Source organism: Anopheles ziemanni, chromosome 2 (assembly GCF_943734765.1).
Source record: "Anopheles ziemanni chromosome 2, idAnoZiCoDA_A2_x.2, whole genome shotgun sequence".
Lineage (NCBI taxonomy): Eukaryota > Metazoa > Arthropoda > Insecta > Diptera > Culicidae > Anopheles > Anopheles ziemanni.
The window spans coordinates 61,199,409-61,222,176 of NC_080705.1; the positions used below are offsets into that span (position 1 = coordinate 61,199,409).

Consider the following 22,768-nt stretch of genomic DNA (forward strand, 5'->3'; position numbering starts at 1 on the left):
TCAACCCCCGCCACTCTTACTGACAAACTCGTGCAGTATGTCGCACGCCATCTCAATGTTGTTCCGCGAGATGCCGAGCGCCGTGATGACGTTCTCCTTCGAGTAGCCTTCCTGCATCAGCCGCGCGATGTACTCCAGGTTGATGTTTTCGTACGGCACGTTCGAGTTGTTGTTGTTGTTCAGCGCCGAGTTTGCCATAGAGCCTCCGGCAAGCACCTGCATCCGCAGTTCGCCGGCATTGCCGGCATTGGCCGGACCGCTGGAGCTGGATAGATGGTTGTTGTTACTGCTACTGTTGCTATTGCTACTACCGGACACATTGGCCACCATCGTAAGGGCCGCTTGCTGCTGCTGCTGCTGCTGCCGGTTTCCACCACTCGCACTCGATTGTCCGCCTTCCTTCATCGGACAGAGGCCGCCGGACCCGCCGGTAGAAGCGCTGCCCGTGGACGGAAGGTTCACGTTCTGGTATAGCAGTGGATGGCCCACCGTCGTTGAGCCCTTGGATTGCGCCGCCAGCTGCGACGAGGTGATCGACTTCGAGGGCGGATGTGGAAGAATCTTTGTCCCCACGGCGGCACTGTTCGCCGGTAGCGATTGGTGCCGCTGGTGGTTGTTGGAGGCCGGCGACGACTGTCCGAACTGGGTGCGCGGTTGTGGCTGTGGTTGCCGTTGGGGCGTCGGTTGGGGTTGCGCCGGTGCCGGCTTAAACACGACCGTCGTCGTGGTCGCCGCCGTCGAGGCTGTTGACGTGGCGTTCGCGCTGACGGTCGACTCGGACGATCCGTTTGTGACTCCACCACCATTGTTACTGTTTGTGCTATTACTGCTGCTGTTGGCGCTACTGCCGCCACTGACCGTTTGCACGGTGACGAGCCCGTTCAGGTTGCTGCCGCTGCCGCTCACCGAGCCCCCGCCGAGCGTCGGCTTGAACTGGTACACGTTGTTCGGCGTGAGTGCGCCCGCCGTCGTGAGGATCAGGCTTTGGTCGGACTTTTCGTCCACCTTCAGGATGATCGGATGCCGTGCTTCCGGGGGCCGCGTGTCAATAATGCCGACGATCGTTTCCGCCGGCCCAACGATCACCTTGTCTAGCGCCGAGCCATCTCCAGCGCCGGCGAACGGATCAACCGTGTTGTTGCTGGTGTTCGCGTTGGCGCACGGGCAGGATGCACCGTGGTGTTGCTCCGGTTGGGCGATGTTTTGATGCTTCGGCACGGGTGGGGGGTGCGGCGAGGGAAGGTAGGTCGATTCCGCCGAACCACCGCCCTCCTTTGCCGCCGCCAACCGGGCGGCCAGCGAGGAGAGATTTTCCGAGCTGCGCGATAGATTGAGCCCGCTGGTGATCTGGTTCGAGAGGTTACACAGGCTCGAGGCGGCATTGATTTGCGTCCGGGAGGTCACATTCGCTTGCAAGTGTTGGTGTTGCTGCTGTTGCTGCTGCTGCTGCTGCTGCTGGAGCGGTGACGATTGGCCTCCACGCCCCGACGAGGACGACTTCTGTAGCCGCTGGTTCTCGCAAGGCGCCCCCGATTGTGGTAGGTTACTGCTGAGAATACCGGGGGACGATTTACGTGGTGGAAGCGGTGGTGGCGTCGTTGCACTCTGCCGATACCCGTGCTGGTAGATTGACTCCATCGAGCCGCTGGCGGCCACCGTCACATCGCTCGAGAGCGCCTTGTTGAGCGCCTTCAGAATTAGGTAGCTGCTCGGGGAGTTACTGGCGCCGGCACTTCCGGAACCGACCGGTGCACTCAACCGGTTCGCTTGCTGGTGCGTCGGCTGATGGTGCCCGGTCCCACCGGAACACGACGGCGAGGACGAGGACGAGGCTCCACCCTGCGGTAGAAGGGAAGAGGATGAAGATTTGTTGCACTTGACGAGATTGTGTCCGCCGGCTGCGGTGTTGGAACTGCTTCCGCCGCCGCTGCTGCTGGTCGCGCCGTTGAGTGAGATGTTGGTATGCGTCGCAAGGTTCCCGTTGACCGTTTGGGAGACGGTGGCCGCGGCTTGGGATGGTGCGGATGCGGCCACCGCAGCCGCAATGGCCGCCGGGGTGCTTAGCAGTGGCTGCAGGGACGAGGATCCGGCGCAGGTGGACGATGGCGTGTGACCGACACCCGCTGCGGAGGAGGTGTTGCAGGACGATGATGACGTTGTGGATGAGGAAGCGGTGGCGGAGGAGGAGTAGGTGGTGGATGATGAACAAGCAGACGACGACGATGACGATGATGATGATGATGTTGATGATATGGCGGATGAGTTTGCCGATGCTGCACTTCCGGGTGCGGTGCAGGAAGATGCTTGCGCCTGTTGGTGGTGCTGGTGCTGCTGCTGACTCGATGACCCGCCGAGCGACATCAGCAGCACCGAGGGACTTCCGGCGTAGATATCGTTGCTGGAGAGAACCGGTGCCGATGGTGCCTGGCCGGAAGGTTGTTGCTGCTGAAGCTGGCGTCGGGGCAAGCGGGGCGAGGAGTGCGGGCTTTGGCGGTCATTGTTGTTGCGTGCCAGTGTCATACTATTGCTCAGCGCGTGCAGGGATGACGTGGCGATGTTGAAGTCGTCCTGAAGCGATCCATCAAAGATCGAGGGGGAGGGTTTGAGTGTGAAGTTTGATTTTTTGGGTTGCATCACCGGGAGGCCACGGTCGTTTTTTGTTGCGGAAAGGTGGGTGTCGCATACATACAAACACACACACACACACAGACACACGTGCACAGAAAAAGTAGAACCGGAGAATAAAATCATTTAGTATGTAATCGTCGACCGGAAAATGTTAAAAATAGGGAACACAGGTGGGAGGGATCTGGCAGGACGAACACACAATCTTGAACCTGCCCGAGTGCATAATTGAGGTTATGTGTGGGCTGCAATCGGCTCGGAGGAGAGTAGGGTAGCTGGTTTCCTCGGGAAAATTTGAGTTCGGCCAAAAAAAGGATGAAAAGTGCTGTAGAAAGAAAATATGTTTAGCTGAAAAAACAACACAAACAGACATGCACTCACACACATTCCTGGATATTTTGAGAAAACGAAAAACATGCGTATAAATGCAAACAAACAAACAAAACTAACCGTTTTGGGGATATTGTTTCAATGTGCATCACCGGGTGAGAAAACAAGCTATCCCTGTTCGTTTTGCAGCATTGATGTTGTTTTAAATGTACCGTAGTTGTGCCGTAGTGTTGTACCGTAGTTGTACCGTTTTAAATGTACCGTAGTGTTTTCGACCCATTTTGCTTAAAACAAATGTGTTTTGCTACGATACTTCATTTAGAACAGTTTTTGCAACTACACACAGGTTATTTGACCAACATATTTTGATCAACGAGTAAAATCATTGAGTTTATCTTTATTGTTTGCAGAATGGATGCGTTCATTCTCATATTTGCACATAATAATTAAACAAGTCTCATATTTAGTTATGTTACATACTTTCAAAATCTACTTCAGTTCCGAAGTGAATGTGGTTCCACTTTATTAAAATATTTATTATGTCTTTGAAAAATTTGCAAATTCTTATATGCCTATGTGAAAAAAAATATATACACCCATACTTCTCCAAGCAATAATTGTGGATGGAAACGGTGGTGTCTGATTGTTTAGATACAAATCTTTACTTTCCACGTGGGTAATAGGGACGTATTAAAATACCTTCTTCTACAAGTGTGGGACGCAGGAAAAACTGTTTCCATCGGTCATTCGAGTGGCTGACATTTTCCACAAAATTTGCAAAGGTGGATCCATTGCCAATGTTCTCTAAAATGAACGGAAGGACGGACGAAGGAACTCCTGCCGCGTGGGAAGATTTGCCCACGACGTTGCAGCTGCTGCTAAAAGTCGCTTGCTAAACATAACAGATCGACAAACAGTAAGACCGGTGTTTTTTCCTATTAATGACTGCTGAAGTTATCAGGAGAGGGAGGTAAAAAAGTGGCGAAAGAAGGCGGGCCAATTGAAAACCGAAATAATTGAAGAAACGATATTTTAAGAAAACAATAACTCATCGCGAGAAAATAAAAAAAAAACCAATGGCACCCTTAGAAAATTGAAGTTGAAAAAATAAAATCACCATGATAAAATGGAAATTGCAAATATTACAATGCATTCTAAAAGAAACGATAACTAATGTGAGGGAAGGTTTACCAAGTGTTGTAGTAAACATAACAGATGGCCACCAAAATCGGAAAAATTAAAGACAAAATATTCGTCGAATCGATTGAAGGTTAATAATCCGTCATCATGTATGCTTTAAAAATACACATTGGATGAAAAAATACTTATACTACAATTACATAGCATTTAATTGAAGAAAATAAAACAAACAATGCCAGGCTGCAAACATTTTCCTGGAACAAAGATATAAAACACTTTCACACCCCATTTTTTATTGGGTTGGAAGCATAATATTCCGTTCCGTCATTCTGAGGCTTTTTTTACCTCTCCTTCCAAAATATAACTGAAAGTTCGTGAGGCCCGATTGATTGAATCAGAATGTAAATTAAGCGACGCTTTTATGGCTACCCTTTGTGGTACACAGTTTTAATTACACGCCGGAGTAACCGAGGTGGTCGCGATGGGGAAACAATTAATTTCATCACCAGTAAATGGTAATTATTAAAATCTTTAACCTCACCGGAAAAGCTTGCACCAAATAGTATACCCCTACTGTTACTCATCTCTCTCCCTCTTTCACTTTTACTATGAAATAAAAAAAAGATTTGCAATGGGATTTACATAAAGTGATGTGGGTGGGAACGATGACTTATTTCACCAATCAATTTTCAATCATAGTTTGATAATGGAGATTGTAAAAAACGTGCTCCGGGACGGTTGCGATTAATGTCGTGCGATGATGTTTTTTATTGAGTTCCATTATGCCACTACAAACGCACAGGGAAACGTCCACCGCGAACGATCGGGAAAGATAATCCTTGACAAACTCACCGTTATTAACGGGAGGTTGACAAAGCACGTCCCGCTTTTCAGCTACGAAAAGGATATGTCAAGCGATCGAATGATGAAGTAGATTTTGAATCCCTCGTCCAGAAAGCCGGAGTTTTGCCTTTTTCACGAAAGCGATCAATTTATTCAATTGCTTGAGCATTGCCGATTATTCAAAGACCTTCATGAACAAGGCTACTTAAGATGGCATGGTTTACACGGGTCAAGAGATACGCGAGGGACATCCCATCTTGGTAGGTTTCATCTCTGCGAAGAATACCCTTCGCTTCGGTTCCATTGAAAGGGGGATTGAAAATGGATCAATCTCCACATCCGGCCGATATTCGGGGCCTTGTTTGCAGATTTCCGGTCGACGTGCAAAGGCAGGAGTTTTCAAATAAAGGGTCAAAGTGTACGGATACCCTTTTTTACTTTAAAACATATCGCCTATTTTGGTTGTTCACTCTTATTTTTTTCCCCCGATATTAAAAGCCATTCACCGGACGGCATTATTTCCTACGTTCCGTGGAAACGGGGCGCGCATCGCCATCGTTTCATTTCCCGTGGCGGCTGCTGATGCAATATTCAGACACAACCATTGGTAACCGTCGAACTGGCTAACTAGGGCGCGCTTGAACGAGCGCCTCCATTGTGGTTATAATGTTTACCACCCCCGGCCGGCCAGTGTTGTATCCTTTTTTTCCGGCATATCCTGGCGGGCGCTTTTTCAGTACCGGTTGTACCGAGCAATGGCTAGCAAAATCGGTGGATAAATAACCGACTCCGTAGGCACATAGCGCGTAGAGTGATGTATTATTTGCTAGGTGCCTTAAAGTTATGCATGATTTACGGCATGTAGGTCGTTTTTCGGTTGGAAACTTCATCGACAGCGTTTAACTTGGACCGTTTGAAACCGTACGATACTTTGGTGTGGCTTGAATTTCCATTATACCGAGAAAGAATGGCTCCCATTTGAGCGAATATTGGCTTAAATAATAGTGAAGGTAAATTGGCGAGTTCGATAAATTTCGTGTGTATGTTCTTTCACGAACCATAAAAAACTAACACATACTAACCAACCGTTCGGAATGCACTAAAGTGGTACGATTGCATACACTACATGAAAAAAATAAACCAAGCGAAAACATAAACGGCATGCAAATATAAAATATAACTATTTGTCCTGTTGCAAAAATACAAATTTGATCGAATTGCCGAAGGGTGCGAAACGGGGGTGGTGGTGGCCGTCCGCCAACGGGGAAATTGTAGTGAATAATTAGCGTGCATATTCCAACGAAACAAACGCACACAAACACACACAATCAAACAACGCCATTGATCCTAGATGAAATGGGTGCAACGGATGAACTATTATGGGTGTGGACACACATTTGAGTTGACTGTCGTTTGTTCTAATGCTTGTTTTTATTTTTATTGATAATTTTCTTATTTTTAAAAAATTAGACTATCTATCGTGCTGGCGCATATAAAATGTATAATAATCATCGTTCCGTTCTATGTTTCGCTTTGAACGAACTATTTTGCTTATCCACTAGAGTTCTGTTTTCCATCGGTAGAATTGCCGAGGCGTTGGAGTTTCTATTTACGAACGATTCATTTTCCTCATATCAATATGTTCTCGTAATTGTAGCAGAACGTTGTTTCCTCTTATTTTTGTTTTACTTATTAGGGCGTTACAAAAGTAATTACGAAAGAGAGGCCATTGGGAAAACTGTCTGTATTGGAATGAAATTGGGAAACATCGCATCTGTGGGAGGCACCGGAAAGGTCGCAAATAAATATCTTAAGCATTAGATAAACTGGAAGCAATATCTGATGGAGAAAACGGGCAAAGTTGCCGTACACAATCTCCTAAGGGGAAATAAATTTGGGCTTTATGAGCGGTAGCAGCTAATCCTGTAAGTGAACGCGCCTAATGAAATATATGTGCACATATTCTAGCAACGAAATGGCAAATGATCCGTTCCAAAGTTTCTCGCTGCAACGAACGTTGTTTTGTTTGAGTAAATGTTTGTTTAATCAATAGCCCTACCGAGTACCGAAGACTTATTTGCTAAACTGTAGACCGCTGCTACATACGCTTATCGATATAAATTTCTAATCATCACAAGGTTTTAAGATACTTGTCCTCTGCATTCACGCAACTCTATTGCCATTTGCCAAAACGAAGTGGCAGTCACCATATTTTTTTTCCTATATCGTGTACCATCATCTAGCTAGTTTCTAGTTATTTACAGTATATGTCGAAACGATACTCTTTCCACTATCCCTCCGGTACACACTTAGCCTTTCGGAAGCCTCTGTCCAGCAGCGTTTAATTTTTTACACATGGGAAAGTTATTATCTCGTTATATACTTCCGCGCGGAAGAGAGTATTTTCTGTTGTCTACAATTCGAGTGTTGTATAAAGTATAACTATTCCTCGCTACATGCGCCATTGTTTGGTAGAGTGTAAGATAAAAGAAAGTTTGATAAGAAATCGTAAGGTTAAGACCAGCTGACAGCATAGCATAGATTAAATGAAAAAAAAACCTGAAAGGTCGCCATCAAGAGACGGCCTAATAAGAACTGGTACTTGAATTACGATATTGTTACCTAGCAGAAATATGCATAAAGTTAAATAATGTTACGTACCTAGCGACTGGGATTTTAAGGGATGAGAGAAAGATATAGCAAGATCATCAAGAAAGCTTAGATCGTACCGCTGGAAAGCGCCAAATCAATATGAAATATCTTATCTTCGTCCACATCACTTTGACGTGCGTTCGAATACTAATTTTCACGGCTAATTTTAACAAAATCAAATGACTGAATATTTTCCTAGTGGTAAAACCAACTCGCAACTGGAGGTGTTTCAGTTCCTTTCGCTAGCCGTGACCTAATCCTGTTGCCTTTCGTTGAAATGGTTGCAATGGTAGCACTCGTTAACAAATATTAATAAAGTGAATTTAGATAAACAGATGCTTTAGATAAATAGAAGGAGCTCCTCGTGAACGGGAAGGCACATGAAGATGGATGCAAGTTTCCAACTCTCTTTTCTCTCTCTCTCTCTCTCTCTCTCTCTATCGCTCTCTTTCAATTGATTTGAACTAAATACGGATGCATCATGTGAGATTTTTCGGTCACTATCGAATCGGAAAAGAAAGTGAAACACAAAACATGACAAACCCACGGTGGAAAAAGTGTAAGAGGATGGGAATGATGGGACGCGAACGATGTATTCGAGTGATCGAGTGCACAACTGCATGTTGTCTGGACAATGAATACGATTTTATATGATCCCTTCTCGAATTGAAACAAATGTGGGATGTTTCCTTGAGCCAAGTTGGTAGTTTCATAGGCGCTATAAGAAGAAGTCTTAATGTTTCAATTTCAATGGTTTTGCCAGTCAAGGCAAATACTGTTCTATCGGATCGTTCGGCTTTGAATGTAAACGAAATCATTTGGTATAGATTTATAGCTTGTAGAAATACTGTACCGATTGACTGATTAGTTAAAAATACTACTGAAACAGAAAGCAATACTACTGACTCTAAGGAAAAAGGGTAAAAGAAGGATGTAATCGTGAAGTTTGTGATTGGCAGCCAATGCAACAATTTGTAATAGAACAACAACAACATTATACGCTATCATTACAAGTCATGGATGGAACATAAACAATACAAATAAAACCGGATGCAATGTCGATGAATGAGGAGGGCAGCAGGCAGCAGCCAGGGACAATCTCAAGCCAGGAGAGCGTAGGGTGCGAATATGTGGCCGGCGATTGTGCGGAAAGTATGCAAGGATGCGTTACGCCACATACAACAACACGCTGCACACTACAGTGCGCCGGATGCATCTTGCGATGCGATGGGCAGTGTCGGTCGTCACCGCTGATCAACAGATTGTCTGGATCTTGGATGCAAGCGCGCGCGCTGCGTGTGCGGGATGATGTGTTGGCCAATTTGATGGGTGGTTGTGAAGTTGAAGACACATGGCGAGTGAACGGGCGGGAGGGGAACAAGAAGGAGATACACACACACTCAAGGGTGCAGAGAGCTCACAGTACCTCCGTATCGTCGTCGTGGTCATCGTTCTGCAGCTGTTGGCGCCCGTTGGCCGAGTTGCGGTTGTGCTGCCGCTTCGGATCGAACGCATCGACAACGATCTGTTCCGTACCCTTGATTTCCGCCCGGCAGAACGGACAGCCCTGGGGAAAGGAGAACGATTCGGCATCGCGAAGTGAGAAGAAGAAAGAAAGAGTAGAATTAGTCGAGGTTCTTCCCGGATTCGAAGCGAAGGACACACAACCACACAGGGATAAACACACCGATGTGCAGCAGTGTCCTTCTCCTCGGATGCCTCTCACGGATGGACGATGGCCATGGTATGAAACAATGGAGCAAGCTGAGCATGCCGTGGGTTAGTTTCTTTCGGTCAGTAAGCTATTTTACAGTGTGTTTCTTTTCCCTCATTTAGCAAAGGCGCAAGCAAATTGTTGGCGTGTTTACGGTTTACGATTGCGCTTTCGCTGAGCGAAAGCGTTGTGTATTTTGCTGTCTCAAAGTTGTTGCTGACCTTTGTACGGACCACCTTCCTTCCGAGCAGGAGTCGATTGTGCACGCTTACCTGTCCCTCCGAGTCCACCTGCCACGCTGTCAGGCATGGTGTGCACAGCAGATGGCCGCATGGCTCGATGCGAATATCCTTGTCGTTCTCTGCACAGATTTTGCACAACTGGAAGGTGCTTCCTGGAAGGTGCAAGGATCATGAAGAAACAAAAAACGAGAAGCATGGTCATTAGCGTTGCTGCAATGTAGGGTCAAATAGTTTTAGTGTCTTCTCTAGAGATGTGCGTACTGAGTAAGAATGAGTAAGTTCGTTTTAACTTATTTCTAATTTGAATCCTCAACAGGTTTTCGAATCTTATAAAAATAAATGAGCAAATAAAAGGATTGTTAGTCCACACGGCGTTCGAATCCCAAGGAAGGTTCGAATCGGAAGTAGGGATTCGAATCACAAGAGTGAGTAAAAGAGTAACTAGTCCTCACAGAGACTTCAATCCGTACAGGAAATTGTATGCCGATTAGGGATTCATAACCCAATCAACAGGGAGTCGAATCCCGTAAGTATGATTATAACAGGGTTTGCATCTGGTTGGGATTTCGAATCTATGTTTAGAATGCGATTCCTTGCTACAAATTCAAATTTTTGTAGTTTCTCTTGTACTCAGTCTTGGGACCCAATCCTTACTTGGAATTATTTGCTTAGAATTTAAATTCCTCATTGGAATTCGAACGCTGTGGCGACTAGCAACTCTTTTGCTTAAACATTTATTCTTTTGGAACTTGATTCATTATTAAAGATTCAAATCTCTTGCGGCAACAAATAATTCATTTTTCGCGTTTTACATCACAAAATAGTGACTAAAAGATTCGAATTGCCGTGATGTTTGTTCAGTCTAATTAAAGTATCTAAAAAGATTTGTTATTCTCATCATTAGTTTGCTCTTCTATTGCACTCTCTCGATTTTTGTCACGTTGTAAAATTTGAGTTGTAGTTGTAGTTTTTAAAACAAATGAAGATTAACTTTCTACCTATCTTGTGACGCTTCTTTAGCTCTAGCCGCCATCGACGCTTTTCAATGATGATTTAGTAAGTATAGTATTTTTTCATTCAGCTCATCTCTCGCTCTACTTCACTATTATTTAATTCAATGTTTTCTCCTGTAACATCAAAAACGTATCAAAGCTACATATATTCTATTTCTGGTATAACCTTCGCACTCGTTAAACGACTGAATGAAACATAAACGCTGAGCCTAACTATGCCCCCTCCCTTCATCTGCCACCAGCTAGGAAATATTGACCTTCGCCAAGTCAACGTTTACACTATTCCAAAATTGATGTTTACAACGCTTTGACACATGATGGCATTGACTTTCCACCCCTGGCCTGCCACCATGATACGCACCCATCTCGCAGTAAAGCTCGTACTGCTCCTGCGTCACGGTGATATGATCCTCGAGCGGACTCTGCACGGCAAACGAGAGGTCCGGGTTGTTTGGCTTGCCGTCGGGGTACAGGTAGAACCCTTCCCTGCGGAGTGAAGCGCAGCGTGGGTTGTTCGATTCACCGACGTCGTAAAACCACGGGATAGCCGAACGCAAAAAAAAACGGGCCGCCGGAGAACATGGAGGTGCAGAAAGAAGAAAAAAAAAGTACCGTATTTCAATAAAGTTGTATTGGAAGATAGAGAAACAAAGCGAGCAAAAGCCGACGCTTTTAACTGCCAGCAGGATCGTCTGTCCCACGCCCTTACCTATGGCCGTCTAGTAAAGCTTGACATAATGACTTGTTCTGTGGGATCGTCTGCAGGATTTCGCCCTCTTGCGTCACGTACCCGATCGCCCACTGTCCTAACCGGGTGCAGGATAATCTGAAATAATTAAAACATTAATAATCAACCTTCCGCCGTGGGTGGTGACGGTGATGGTGGGTTTCCCTCCCAATCCGAACCCCAAGGCCGGAAAGGGAAAAGCCAAAAATCCGACGCAAAATCGACGGGCAAATTCGCTGGAAGGAGAAATGGTTGGTGCGTGGGGATGGCGCTCACCTGAAAACATAACTACCAGCCTTAGTGATATACTTTTGTAAGCGTGCTTTGACTTCGTCGTAGGTTAGGAAAGCTACGTAGCCCGGGTGGGTCACAGCAAGGATTTGCCAATTTCTCAGCAACGTATTCCAGGGTTGAAACAGCCTGCGAAGAAAGGTAGAGATAAGTGGGAAAAAACGGGTGAGATAAAGATAACCAACGGGCTCATGGCATTCGCCAACCTACCTTGTAAACACATCAAATTCAAAATTTGATATATAATCATTGCACGTTAAGTCTATGGTGGTTTTAAGCGCCATCGCTTCCAGCCCCGAGGAGATCGGATGCACCTGGGACAGCTCGAATCGAAACAGCTTCCAAGGTACGAGTGTGCTGGAAAACAGAGGAGAAACAGTTTTACGTTAACATATGATTTTTTCATTCGTTTGTTTTTAATTTATATCTCACGAATCTGAAAGCTATAAGCGCTACAAAACGCTTCCATTTGTCAATTGGTTTTCGATTGGGGAATAAAATTTGCTTTTGCGAAAATCAAACAATCTGTGTCTGTATATATTTGTTTGCTTATGCTATTTCTAAACATAAACATATCAAAGTTTCAACGACAATATTGAGTGGCAGAAACGAAACAAATTGAAATTTTTAAATTTTGCTGGACATTGTCGAAATGCGTTTAACAAAAACGTTGCTATTATCAGTGATGTTTTTGCAATTTTTAAAAAGTTTAAGCTTCGTGTATAGGTCGCTCATAAACGTTAGTCCATTTCCGAGGAAATACAATGTTCGTTATAGTAGACGTTTAATCGTTGTTAGTAAAGTGGTTTGACATCTCGTTATAAATGGAAAATGACAATAAATCTGTTTCATTTTGCAATATAACCATGATAGCGTAGAGTGATTTTTCGTTAAAAAATGAATTCATCAAATAAACTAACTTCCATTTCTCCGCCGGTAAATTCAACTGATTAAAAATGAAACCGGGAAAGATGTCGATGGAGATTCATTTTACATAGCGTACATTTGCAGCACACTGCCCGCGTGACTTAGCATAGCTCTTAGCATCTCGCTTTTTGAACTTTATTATCAATTCGTAATTCAATCAGAATTACAGCTGCCAGTCTCGTCCGCGAAGACGGGAAGCAATTAGAAGGTATGTCATGAATAATTACAAATCATTCGACGTGGGTAGCGCCAAGAAGAACTGCCGCACCGTACGGCAAAACCAGTTGTGAGACGGTGAGAGCGACGCAGGCAACGAAAAAAAAGGGTTCGGAAGAATGAAAACGAATCAATTTCTCATTCGAGTTTGTTGTTTTGTCCCTTTTTCCTCTCCCCAGCAAGGAAGCAAACATACAAAAAAAAGGAAACTAACCAGAATTCAAAAAGATTTTCATTTCTTTCCACTTCATTACCAATCCTCCCCCCGTGAGGGTGCGGACGGTGGGAACGTGAAAGAGGAAAACGTTGCCGAAGGCTTTTTTTTTATCTTGCCTTCGTCTGAGCTTTCCCTTTTTTCCCTTTTTATCGGTGAAAATTTCTGGTTTGGATCACTTTTTTTCCCTCAACACTTCCTTATCCATGCCGGCATTCACTTGAGTTTAATGATGCCTTCGCGCATTCGTTAGTGGCGGATAGGACGGACCGGGCCCAGAGCGGTGGTGGTAGTGGTGCCGGAAGTTCTCATCATTAAAAACTCATCCTGCACTCATGACCACCGTATGTGCCGGAGCTAACGACACACCGACACGGCATGCCACAAGGAGCCAGTTTTCCTCAGCCTTCAAAAGCTGCTGACGACGCAAGATCGCGTTGCAAAATGAAGGCGGTCCGGAAAAACGGATGGATTTTTCTCGTTCGACAAACCTTCTCCCTCCCCCCCCCCCCCCCCTCTCTCTCTCCTACACACACACATGTCCCATCCCCAGCAAAAAAACGGCGCTTTACGTCGTCGGTTTCCAATGGCGATGAAGCTGGTCGTTCGATGGTTTCACGACCAGCACATGCCAAACCTCATACAACCCGAGCCAAGGTCCTAGGAAACGAGGGTGGTGGTTTTGTGTTAGTTCTCTCCGTTGTAGTTGAAATTTTTAATGGCGACTTTTGCACCTCGGTGGAGTGAATCCTTGCCAAGCGTGGAATCGAAGCGTGGCAGGAAAACGGATATTGAAGTGTGTTAAATGATAATGGAAGCGCGCAAGGCGAACGACATTCCAACATGCGGTGCGCACCACCTGAGGTGCAGGCGAATGTAAATCTGCTTCATCGGCATAAAAGGATGAGACATTCGAGTGCACACTTTGTGCATTGGTTTTCTTTCCCTTCCCAGCCCAAGTTTGGTGAAGGCGGGAAATAAATTATAATTGTAATTGAAATTTCAGCCCCAGAGTAGGGACAAGGATATGAAAACCTTATGATTCCACTTCTTTCCGGGCATGCGGAAAAGATAGAGAAATTCAAGTCAGGACCATACTTTAAGCGAGTCCTTATGTTCGATAGATGCGCCTTTAAAGCGCGCATTTTATTGCGGCGTGAACATTCCGTCCAAAACATCCGCACCACAAACGAACGAGGATCGGATTCGTGGGAGGGAAAGCATCGCTCGATGCTCGTCGGAACGCTCCGAGCATACGGCTGCCCACACGATTGTTTGTTCATCTCTCATTTAATCAAAAACCCTTCCATCATCCATCCGCCCTGGTGGAAGATCCGAAGAAAAAGAGCACACACCACGTAGGTGAATATCTTAACGGGTATTTTTATTTCTGTTTTCTTGGGCGCCGGGCCTTCGCTTCGTTGGAACATTTTAGCAACCTCTCCGAAAAAGGGTCCTTGTCGAGACGAGGAGTTTTGCAGTTTAGAGAAAGCAGGACGAGCAGCACATTTTTTAGGCGAAGGTAGAATCAACCTCCAAAAAAATTGCCGCAACGCGTTCGGTGCTGCTCGCTTTTTCTTCGTCTGTGAAGTATTTTCACTTTGCTGCGCCTAAACCAAAACGAGAAAAGGGGGAAAAGAACTGCAAACCCACATGCGGCTTCTTTTCTCAGGTTTGATTTGTTCTATTTTAATTTCGACAAAAAGCTTGCATTTTCCGTTAACGTCGGCGACAAAAAAGGGGTTGGAAAAGCTTCACAAAAATCGTGAAGCACAAAGATGGAAAGTCGTGCAAAAAGGTGAGTGGAAAAAAAAAAGAAAAACCGAGCCCCAAAACACCAACGACGGTGTAGGAGGTGGTATTTTTCATTTTGTTATTTGCGGGCTCCGGCTTTGTTCCTTCCCGACCCGTTGCACTTTTCTCTTGTTATCCTTATCCCGGGATGTGTGGAGGGGTGTTGGGCGACAAGAAGCAATCACTTTTAATTTACTTCCCCCGAGTCGGTAATGGATGTGCCCTTTTCCCGCCTTTGTTTTACGCTCCACCAACCGAAGCCGGCGTTTCGGGTGGGGGGTTTTCCTTCTGTCAACAAGCGTTTTCCACCAATTTGTGTAGCACTAACTTTGGGTTCGTTCCGAAAGGGTCCTTGGGAGGGTTTATTTTAACGCCGGCTTTGACTATGTGGTTCCTTTTTTTTCCTGAAGATTGTTGGTGTGTTTTTGTTTTGTAAGTAGAAGACTAAGTCGCGTATGCTTTTAATTACATTTAAAAATGCCTTATAAATCGCGCACGCTTGATGTAACTTCCTTCAAACACCCAACCCATCCTCGGTGGGAAGGTTTTACAAAGGACGTGAATCTCGGCTTCTCTCGGCGGCCCGAAATGAAAAACATGAACGAAAAAAAGAAGGGTCCGGAAAAACGGCTTACTTTCATTAAATTACACTAGAGTGTGCGAGGCTGTAGTATGATGAAGTGTATAAATCAATTAATGCTGATTATTTCTCCACCCGTTCGTCAATCCCGACCTTCCGGACGCGACCAGCAATAGAGCAGGTTTCCTCTACGGGAAAGCTTTTCAAATGGAAGGTGAACTTGTGAAGGGATAAAACACAATCCTATCGAAACGGGTTACGTATACCGAGAATGAAAAGGGTTAAAAGGATCCGAAACGTCGGTGCCGTTCCGTTTCGTAAAGTTCAGCCCGGCTAGATTGAATTAATGAAAACCAGAATTGAAGATAATGATCAATCGTCTCCCTATGCGCGAAGATGCAGCGCACTGAAAACAGAATAGAACATGAAGAAAAACCAATGGAAACCAATTCTACACACGCTGACCACAAGCCGCGCGCGTGTGTGTGTGTGTGCGCACACCGCACGTATGTGCTCGTTAATTTGCTGCGGTATCTTTCGCTTTTATCCTCGGCTGCCTCGGTTACTGAGGGGAAGGATGCCCGCCCGGGTTCGATCGATACTATCGAGAAAAATTATGTCTTCACGTTTTGATCCCCGCTGATCCCCAACCGAAAGGAAATGAACAAAGAACGGGGTGCTGAGTGTGGGTTCATCGTTTTTCTTTTCGTGCCTGGAAAGACGAAGATCGATTCACAGAGGCCACCCCGGGGGAGGGAAGCATTTTGAAGTTGGAGTTGCCTACGTTCTAGTTTATTGTGGGCACGAATGGTTAAGGCGGAAAAAGAGTGATGGCGTGGGTTAAAAAGGGGTTTCCGAAGGATAATTTAGAATGTTCGATGGTACCCCACTGGAACGAGGTTTAGTCCATAACATAAATATCACGTGAAATACAAACAAAACGATCCGTACTTCAATTCGCCGAAAAGAACATCAAAGAAGGTATAGTTTTGTAACACATAGGCAATTGTTTTTTAAAACGTGTAATGTTGTCTACGATTTTACCTTAAATTTTATTAATAAAAAAACATTTCTACCTGTTCATCAAATCGTTTTTACTTTAATTAATCTTTATTTTTGATCAATTCCAGCATATTACTGCAGTTTGGAATCAATCTATGGTCCTGGAAATTATAGTACTGAGTACGAATCAATAAGTAAATAGTATCTCAAAAATGAATTGTTGTATTTAAATGATCGAAGGTGGTCTTTGTAATTCTATTGTGATTTGAATTCGAATGACGGATTTTTATCCACGAGTCAATGAGTAAGTGAAACTGTGAATAGTTGGTACCGAGATTTAAATTCCTACAGAGGAATTTGAGTTCTTGTTTAGAATTTCAATTTTTAATGCGTAAAAAAAGATTTATTCATTATAAATATAAGAGATAATAATTCTCTCTTTAGAAGTAATAAAGAGGATAAGATCCCTCTGAAGAAATGAAATTTCGTGATTCAAATTACAAAATAGTTACTAAATGTTTGATAATATTTGATGATTCCTAAAATTGTATTATTTAGAAAACACCATGAAAACCTAATCAAAATTACACATAAATTATGAGATTCATTATGAAGATTCTTTTTAACAAGGTTTATGTATTCAACCATTAGTGACAGTTGTGGAGCGATATAATACAAGTTGGTTCCTTTGCAATTAATGAGATATCATTTCGAATCACTCGAACACATTGATTCATATCCGTATATTTATTTAATTACATAAGCAAAAGAACAGCGGAACAAAACGATAGATTTCCCGAGCAGTCGTTCGGTGCACGATTAAGGCGTCAGGACAAGAGAACGTAACAGTATAGACAACCATCGAATGAGATACATTCGCCTCCTTCCAGTCGCCCACCCCAGATATCCTCCAAAGGCGACGAGCTGAGTAAATTGATTTCAGACTCTTATCACACGCGTCGAAGGGTGTACGAAGTAAGCAAGTACATCTAAGCGGATAACTAAGCGTATCGTGCTGCCGCAAGTTGTCCTGTAGAGTGCGGAAATGCAGTTCCGACCCTCGAACAACAACAGGACAGTGTGGTGTTGTGAAAGCGCGTCGGGCGGAAATTGATGGTACCATTCCCTAACATACACACACCCACACACCGGTTGAGGTCTTCGCAATCCGGTGGCGAATCCGCACACCGATGCACTTGCATTAAATGTGCATTGCTTGCAAACCATAGCTCCCGAACAGGGGTGGTATCGTGGTGGTATCGATGTACAAGCCAAGGAAGGGCGGAGACATTACGTGGTAGGAGTTGTGTTGTTGTTGAAGTGCTGGCAAAAGGCGTGCTTCTGTAGGACGACCGCCCGAGAGCTCGTCGCAACTACTAGAATATCGCATTTAGTTTGTTAACAAACAGCCACGGAAACCCACCGAGCGAAAGGAAGCCTGACGATGCGGGAGGATAGCTTTCCACGCTTCCTTTCCACAGCTACCACCTGTCGAGTTCAACTTCCTTTTTTTTGCTACTCCATTGGAGGATCCCGCCCAGAAGACAACTTTTTCCCGCATTCCAGAGAGTCATGTGCACTACCGAGCGCCGATGGAGGTTTGTCCCGATGGCTTCAGCATCCCACGGCGAAAACCGAACCGAATACAGTTGCTAGTGTTTTTGCTTGCCGTGACATCCACGCACCGCCATCCGCCAACTTACTCCCGTCGGAAAGTTCCGTCCGTGGCTGATTTATAGCGCAAAACAAGTGAACTTCTGGAATTAAAAGGAAAACAAGAAGGAAACCCACACAATCTCTTTTTTTGCTTTGGCTTTTGCTTTTCCAGACAACTCCCTCAAACCAAACGCGTGTCAAACGCAAAGCTGGTAGACATTTTCGGCCACTTCCGTCGAGCGCACTCCAGCGGAAATGTTGTAGCAGCGCGCGCTCGTTGGTACATCCGGAACTGGGCGAAATGAATGACTGTCCTTATTTAGTGTCCATTTTCCGACCCCGCGCTATGGTTGGCGCTTGCTCTCCAAGTAGGACCTGCTTTCCGGTTGTCACCAAACGAAAATTGTGGATTACTTCCCAGCACAGGTTGAGAGTTCGATCTGGTAAAGCCACATCGCATCCAGCGATATTGGGAACACAACATTTTCCATTGATGACTGACTGAAGTGGGCTAGGGATTGGCTAGGAAAACTCTTCCACTTACAAAATAACCTGGCTGAACATCGATTTTTGTGCAAAATTCAAAAGTCATAAGAGACATTATATTTTGTAACACTTTCTATTGGCAGATATAAAGCAATCGAGTTTGTTGCAAAATAAAAGAAGTTCGACTTTAACTCCTGGTCTCGCAGGAAGTGTGGTAATTGCTACTTTTTGAAGACCATAAAGCGCTTCTATTTTACCTTTCTTCCTAAGAAACCATTATTAGCTGCGATGTTTGTAAAACATTCTGGATAAAACTGGCATGGTGCGATTCCAGGTTAGGTCTGTGGTAATACTTTCCCGGAGAGAACTCCCTGTGGAGAGCTGAAGTAAAACCGAAACGAGATGCAAAAGAAATACACAACCCACCGGGGGACTCCCTGCGGCTACTTGGTTTGGCTGCCTGTCTTGTAGCGTTGATATGGATTTAGCAAAACAACTTTGGCTGCCGAATCACCACCACCACCAGGTCTCCAGGCGATGGGGATCCTACATTTATTTTTCGGGAACGACACCACCGACCGGCAGATCCAACGGTGCTCACTATTCCTGATCGACTATTACGACTCACACGCTGCGAAATGCTCCATTATTCCAGTACGCGAAGTAAGGAACACATTCTGTTTTATGATGTTTTTATTCCATTACAACGGCATCGCTGGAAGAGAAACCATCGAGATGGGTACCGGGTCTGAAACGTGGGCTGAAAATCTGCGAATGGTGTGTGTGTCAAGCAATGAACAGCGTGTGAGCACAAATGAATTTCCGCTAAGGTGCCCCCCTGCGCAGGCCGCAAGAATCGTACATATTCTTTCAAATTCGGTGAATTTCCACCTGTGCGATCTGTTTGTGCGTATGTGCGTGCGGAAGTTGGCGGGTACGTGGAACCAAAATCAATTTTCCAGCATCCATGTTTGATAGAATATCAAACTTATTACTAGGGAAGCAAAATGTATTATGTGGTTACTTAATGGAATAGAACAGAGGTCGGCAACCAAATCCACGCGCCAAATCCGAGCAGAAAGTTGGTTTCCGGCCCAAGAGAAAAGTTAGTGCTGCAAACAAAACACCATTTCAATTTTTATCGGAATTGTTCACGATGTCAGGTTTGTTTTTTACGAAAAATGAAAATGAAAATCGTTGAATAAGGTGTTCAACAGCAGGTGACTTTCATGTACACTTTTAGTTAGACTTTTTTGATCGTATTTGCATTATTGATCGTTCTAAAATTTCACTTGTTTCACTGTGTTTGTTGGGTCTTGTCTAAAATCTTGTCCAAATCATGTCTGCCCGTGAAGGCCTTACAAGACTGTTCCTTGAAGTACGTGTATAGTTAGTCCTCTCGTACAGGGGATAATCCAGTCTCGGTTGGGATTAGAACCCACGCCGTCGAGCCGGTGAGCCCCGACGCTCATGGACCGATTTTCTAATCGGCGCTACCGCTCGTCTGCCGCAGACCCCCAAAGTCATGTACAAAATCCGCCGTTAGTAACTCGTTTATTTTGCATCAGTCAAAGAATAACATTGACATATCCATTAAAAAATAAAATAGGGCTCGTATCATTGAAAACTTTTCGGGGCTAAGTGATTTGAATTTACGCGAGTATGCAAGTAAAAATAAAATATTTTAAAATAATTTGAGCAGAGGATTTATTTTAAGTGCAATTAAAGAAACTAATTACTAGTACAACAAAACTAAATGTATATGTTGTAAAAGATCAAAATTCAAATTGTATAAAAAAGTTCAGCGATAAAATTTCAAATAAACTATCTTATAGCACTTTTTAATGCAGCTCTACTGTTTCGAAATTTGATACTCAAACGTGTTTAATATTGCTTTGAAAACATTGTGGCATCGTTTAAGGTATCCAGCCCACGCTTAAGGGGATTCTTATTCGTCTTCCTGAAATTTAAAGGAAATCTATGTCGGCCCCTGGAATAGAATGTTGGAGTGCTGTTTGGAAAACATTATACGATTGCCTGTAGCAGGATTAGGGGTTTTCATGAAAGAGGAAGTGGATTAGAATTTAGAGGTGGTTTGACTGTGTAGGCGATGGAATCAATTCGGTGCCAAGCACGTGTTAAAGATAATTGTTTTCATGTGAAATGAACTTTCTTCCTACGAATATGTCAACAAACAGAAACCTTTGAACTGTTCTTTTGTTGCAAATTTTTCAACGGAGAGTATGTTTCTTACTGGAGTACACGAATGTATTTTATATATCTTATCGTCGAAAGTCATTTCGGTTTCGGTTGATTTATTTATTTATTTGCCATTTATGGCAATATAAAAAAAAGTTATTTATTGCCAGAAATCAATGTTGACTTTTTAAGGGGACAGCAAGTGTATGTTTAGTTCTACCGTTTACATGAAAGGTTCAACCTATTGATCATCTTTCAAAATGCATTCAACCAATTTTATAACCCGCCCGAAACAAAACCACACATCTTGAGCCCAATACGAAACCATAACTTGTCTCCAAACCAAACGTAAGCATGCTGATTGACCAAGTGTTGAATTGCCTCATCTTTTATTGGTTGGTCTGTTGCTGAAGAGTCAATCCTCAATAAAAAGGCGACCAGATAACAGACGGAATGGGATGAGAGATAAGATAGGAGCGGCTTTCGAATAGTCGCGTTCGGATATAAAACGAAAAACAAAAGGCTCTATAATAACGAACTCTGTGTCTAGCGAGCATCGGCTGTGGTCCAAATTGTTGCTTCGTTTATTTTTGCAACCCCGTCTACGGTTGTTTTGCGCCCGGCGGATGAGGTGAAGATAAAATTTACGATCTCTCACGCGGCGAAAGGGAAGCGTAGATCATAACTTTTGTAGATTAATAAAAAATATACACAGATATAAAACAAAACAAAAACCCCACCTACAAATGTATGCGAGTTCAAACAAATACATTGCTTCCCAGCGCAAGTGCAATCGGCGGACAAAAGGCCACCGGCGTATGAAGTCGTAAAAAGTAATCTCACAAAAGTTGAGTAGCGCCGCCGTATCCTTCGCCGGTCGGGCAGATCCGTTTGCCGGAAGCGGAATTCAATCATAATCATCGCTTCTCCGTGGAGAACTAGGAAGAGGAATTTCGCTGAGGGAATTGGTTCTCCACCCTGAAGCCTTCACACTTTTCACGACGTGCTCGGCAGGGACCCGAAGTATTAAGCAGCGTTTCCTTTTTGTTTTCTTTTGCTTGATATAGACCGTCAACGGTTACTCAACTTCTTTTTAGATTGATTTTCACCCGACGTTGATTATATGCTCGAAGCGATAAAGCGTTTTCTCCAAACAAAACAAAAAAAAATATTTAGAGAAACCCCATCAACTTCTCTCAGGGTGTGTCGGCCTAGCATTAAGCAGAAACCCTTTCCTGGCGACCCATAAAAGACAGATTGCAACACCCACTTCTTCTGCCCGACGGTCCATATCCTGACTGCCGCACCACACTCATCAAACACCACCGGAGCTCGAGCACAGGCTCCATATCTCGTACGTGATGAACTGTATGGTCACTTGCGAAGGGTTGGGTCTATTTGCGCCAGCCGGCAGGAGGAACTGGATGAATCTCATCGCCAGCAAATATCTCATAAAAACAGAAACGATGATATGATTAATGGCAGCGTGCGCGAAACGATATGTGCCCTGTTCAAACGTAACCCACGTCCGTTCGATATGAGCTTGTCAGAAGAAGGAGTTGGAGTAGTGGACCAGGCTTCTTTTCTCGTCCGACCGTGTGGAATCATGAACTGCGGTGACACATTTTTGGGGCCCACAAGGGTATAACCACTTAGAGGCATGCGCTTGGACGTGCATGTTCAGGGTCAAAGAACACATCAAAGCTACTAAAGTATATCAAAATTTAACACCTCAAGACATCAAAAATTCTCTCTCGAGCGATTTATGCTACGAAGCACGTCCACAACTATCCGTGTAGGCGTGCGGAGAACTGAGTACTGAATGTGTCTTTCTTGTTATTCCTCGAAATCCCAGTGAAATTTCAAGCAGTGTAAGGCACCCACAGCTTATGCTGCTGCTCTTCTCGCAGATTGAATCACTTCCAATGCTTTTGAGAATACTTATTTCTTTTTTCCTTATACTAAAAGTGTCAGTATGAGCCGATAAAAGTCACAGCTGGGTTGGCTTCCTAAATTCATCTTAAATGGACTCACTAAACCTCAACGGATGAACAACACTGGACGCGCACGTAGGATAGTGTGTTGGTATACAAAGCGTAACTTCTAAGCTGGTCCTC

General features: G+C 44.4%; 1 protein-coding gene across 1 annotated transcript in view; it reads right to left on the reverse strand.

Moving 5' to 3' along the window:
* The window catches only part of LOC131287533 (serine-rich adhesin for platelets), a 72,320-nt gene continuing 49,552 nt past the window's right edge, over positions 1 to 22,768 (reverse strand). The window contains exons 2-9 of the mRNA XM_058316629.1: positions 11,788 to 11,934; positions 11,563 to 11,706; positions 11,269 to 11,385; positions 10,921 to 11,045; positions 9,577 to 9,698; positions 9,017 to 9,157; positions 813 to 2,568; positions 1 to 743 (exon numbers count right to left, since the gene is read on the reverse strand). Of these exons, the coding sequence (XP_058172612.1) occupies positions 1 to 743; positions 813 to 2,568; positions 9,017 to 9,157; positions 9,577 to 9,698; positions 10,921 to 11,045; positions 11,269 to 11,385; positions 11,563 to 11,706; positions 11,788 to 11,934 (3,295 nt within the window). The remainder of the gene's footprint in view (positions 744 to 812; positions 2,569 to 9,016; positions 9,158 to 9,576; positions 9,699 to 10,920; positions 11,046 to 11,268; positions 11,386 to 11,562; positions 11,707 to 11,787; positions 11,935 to 22,768) is intronic.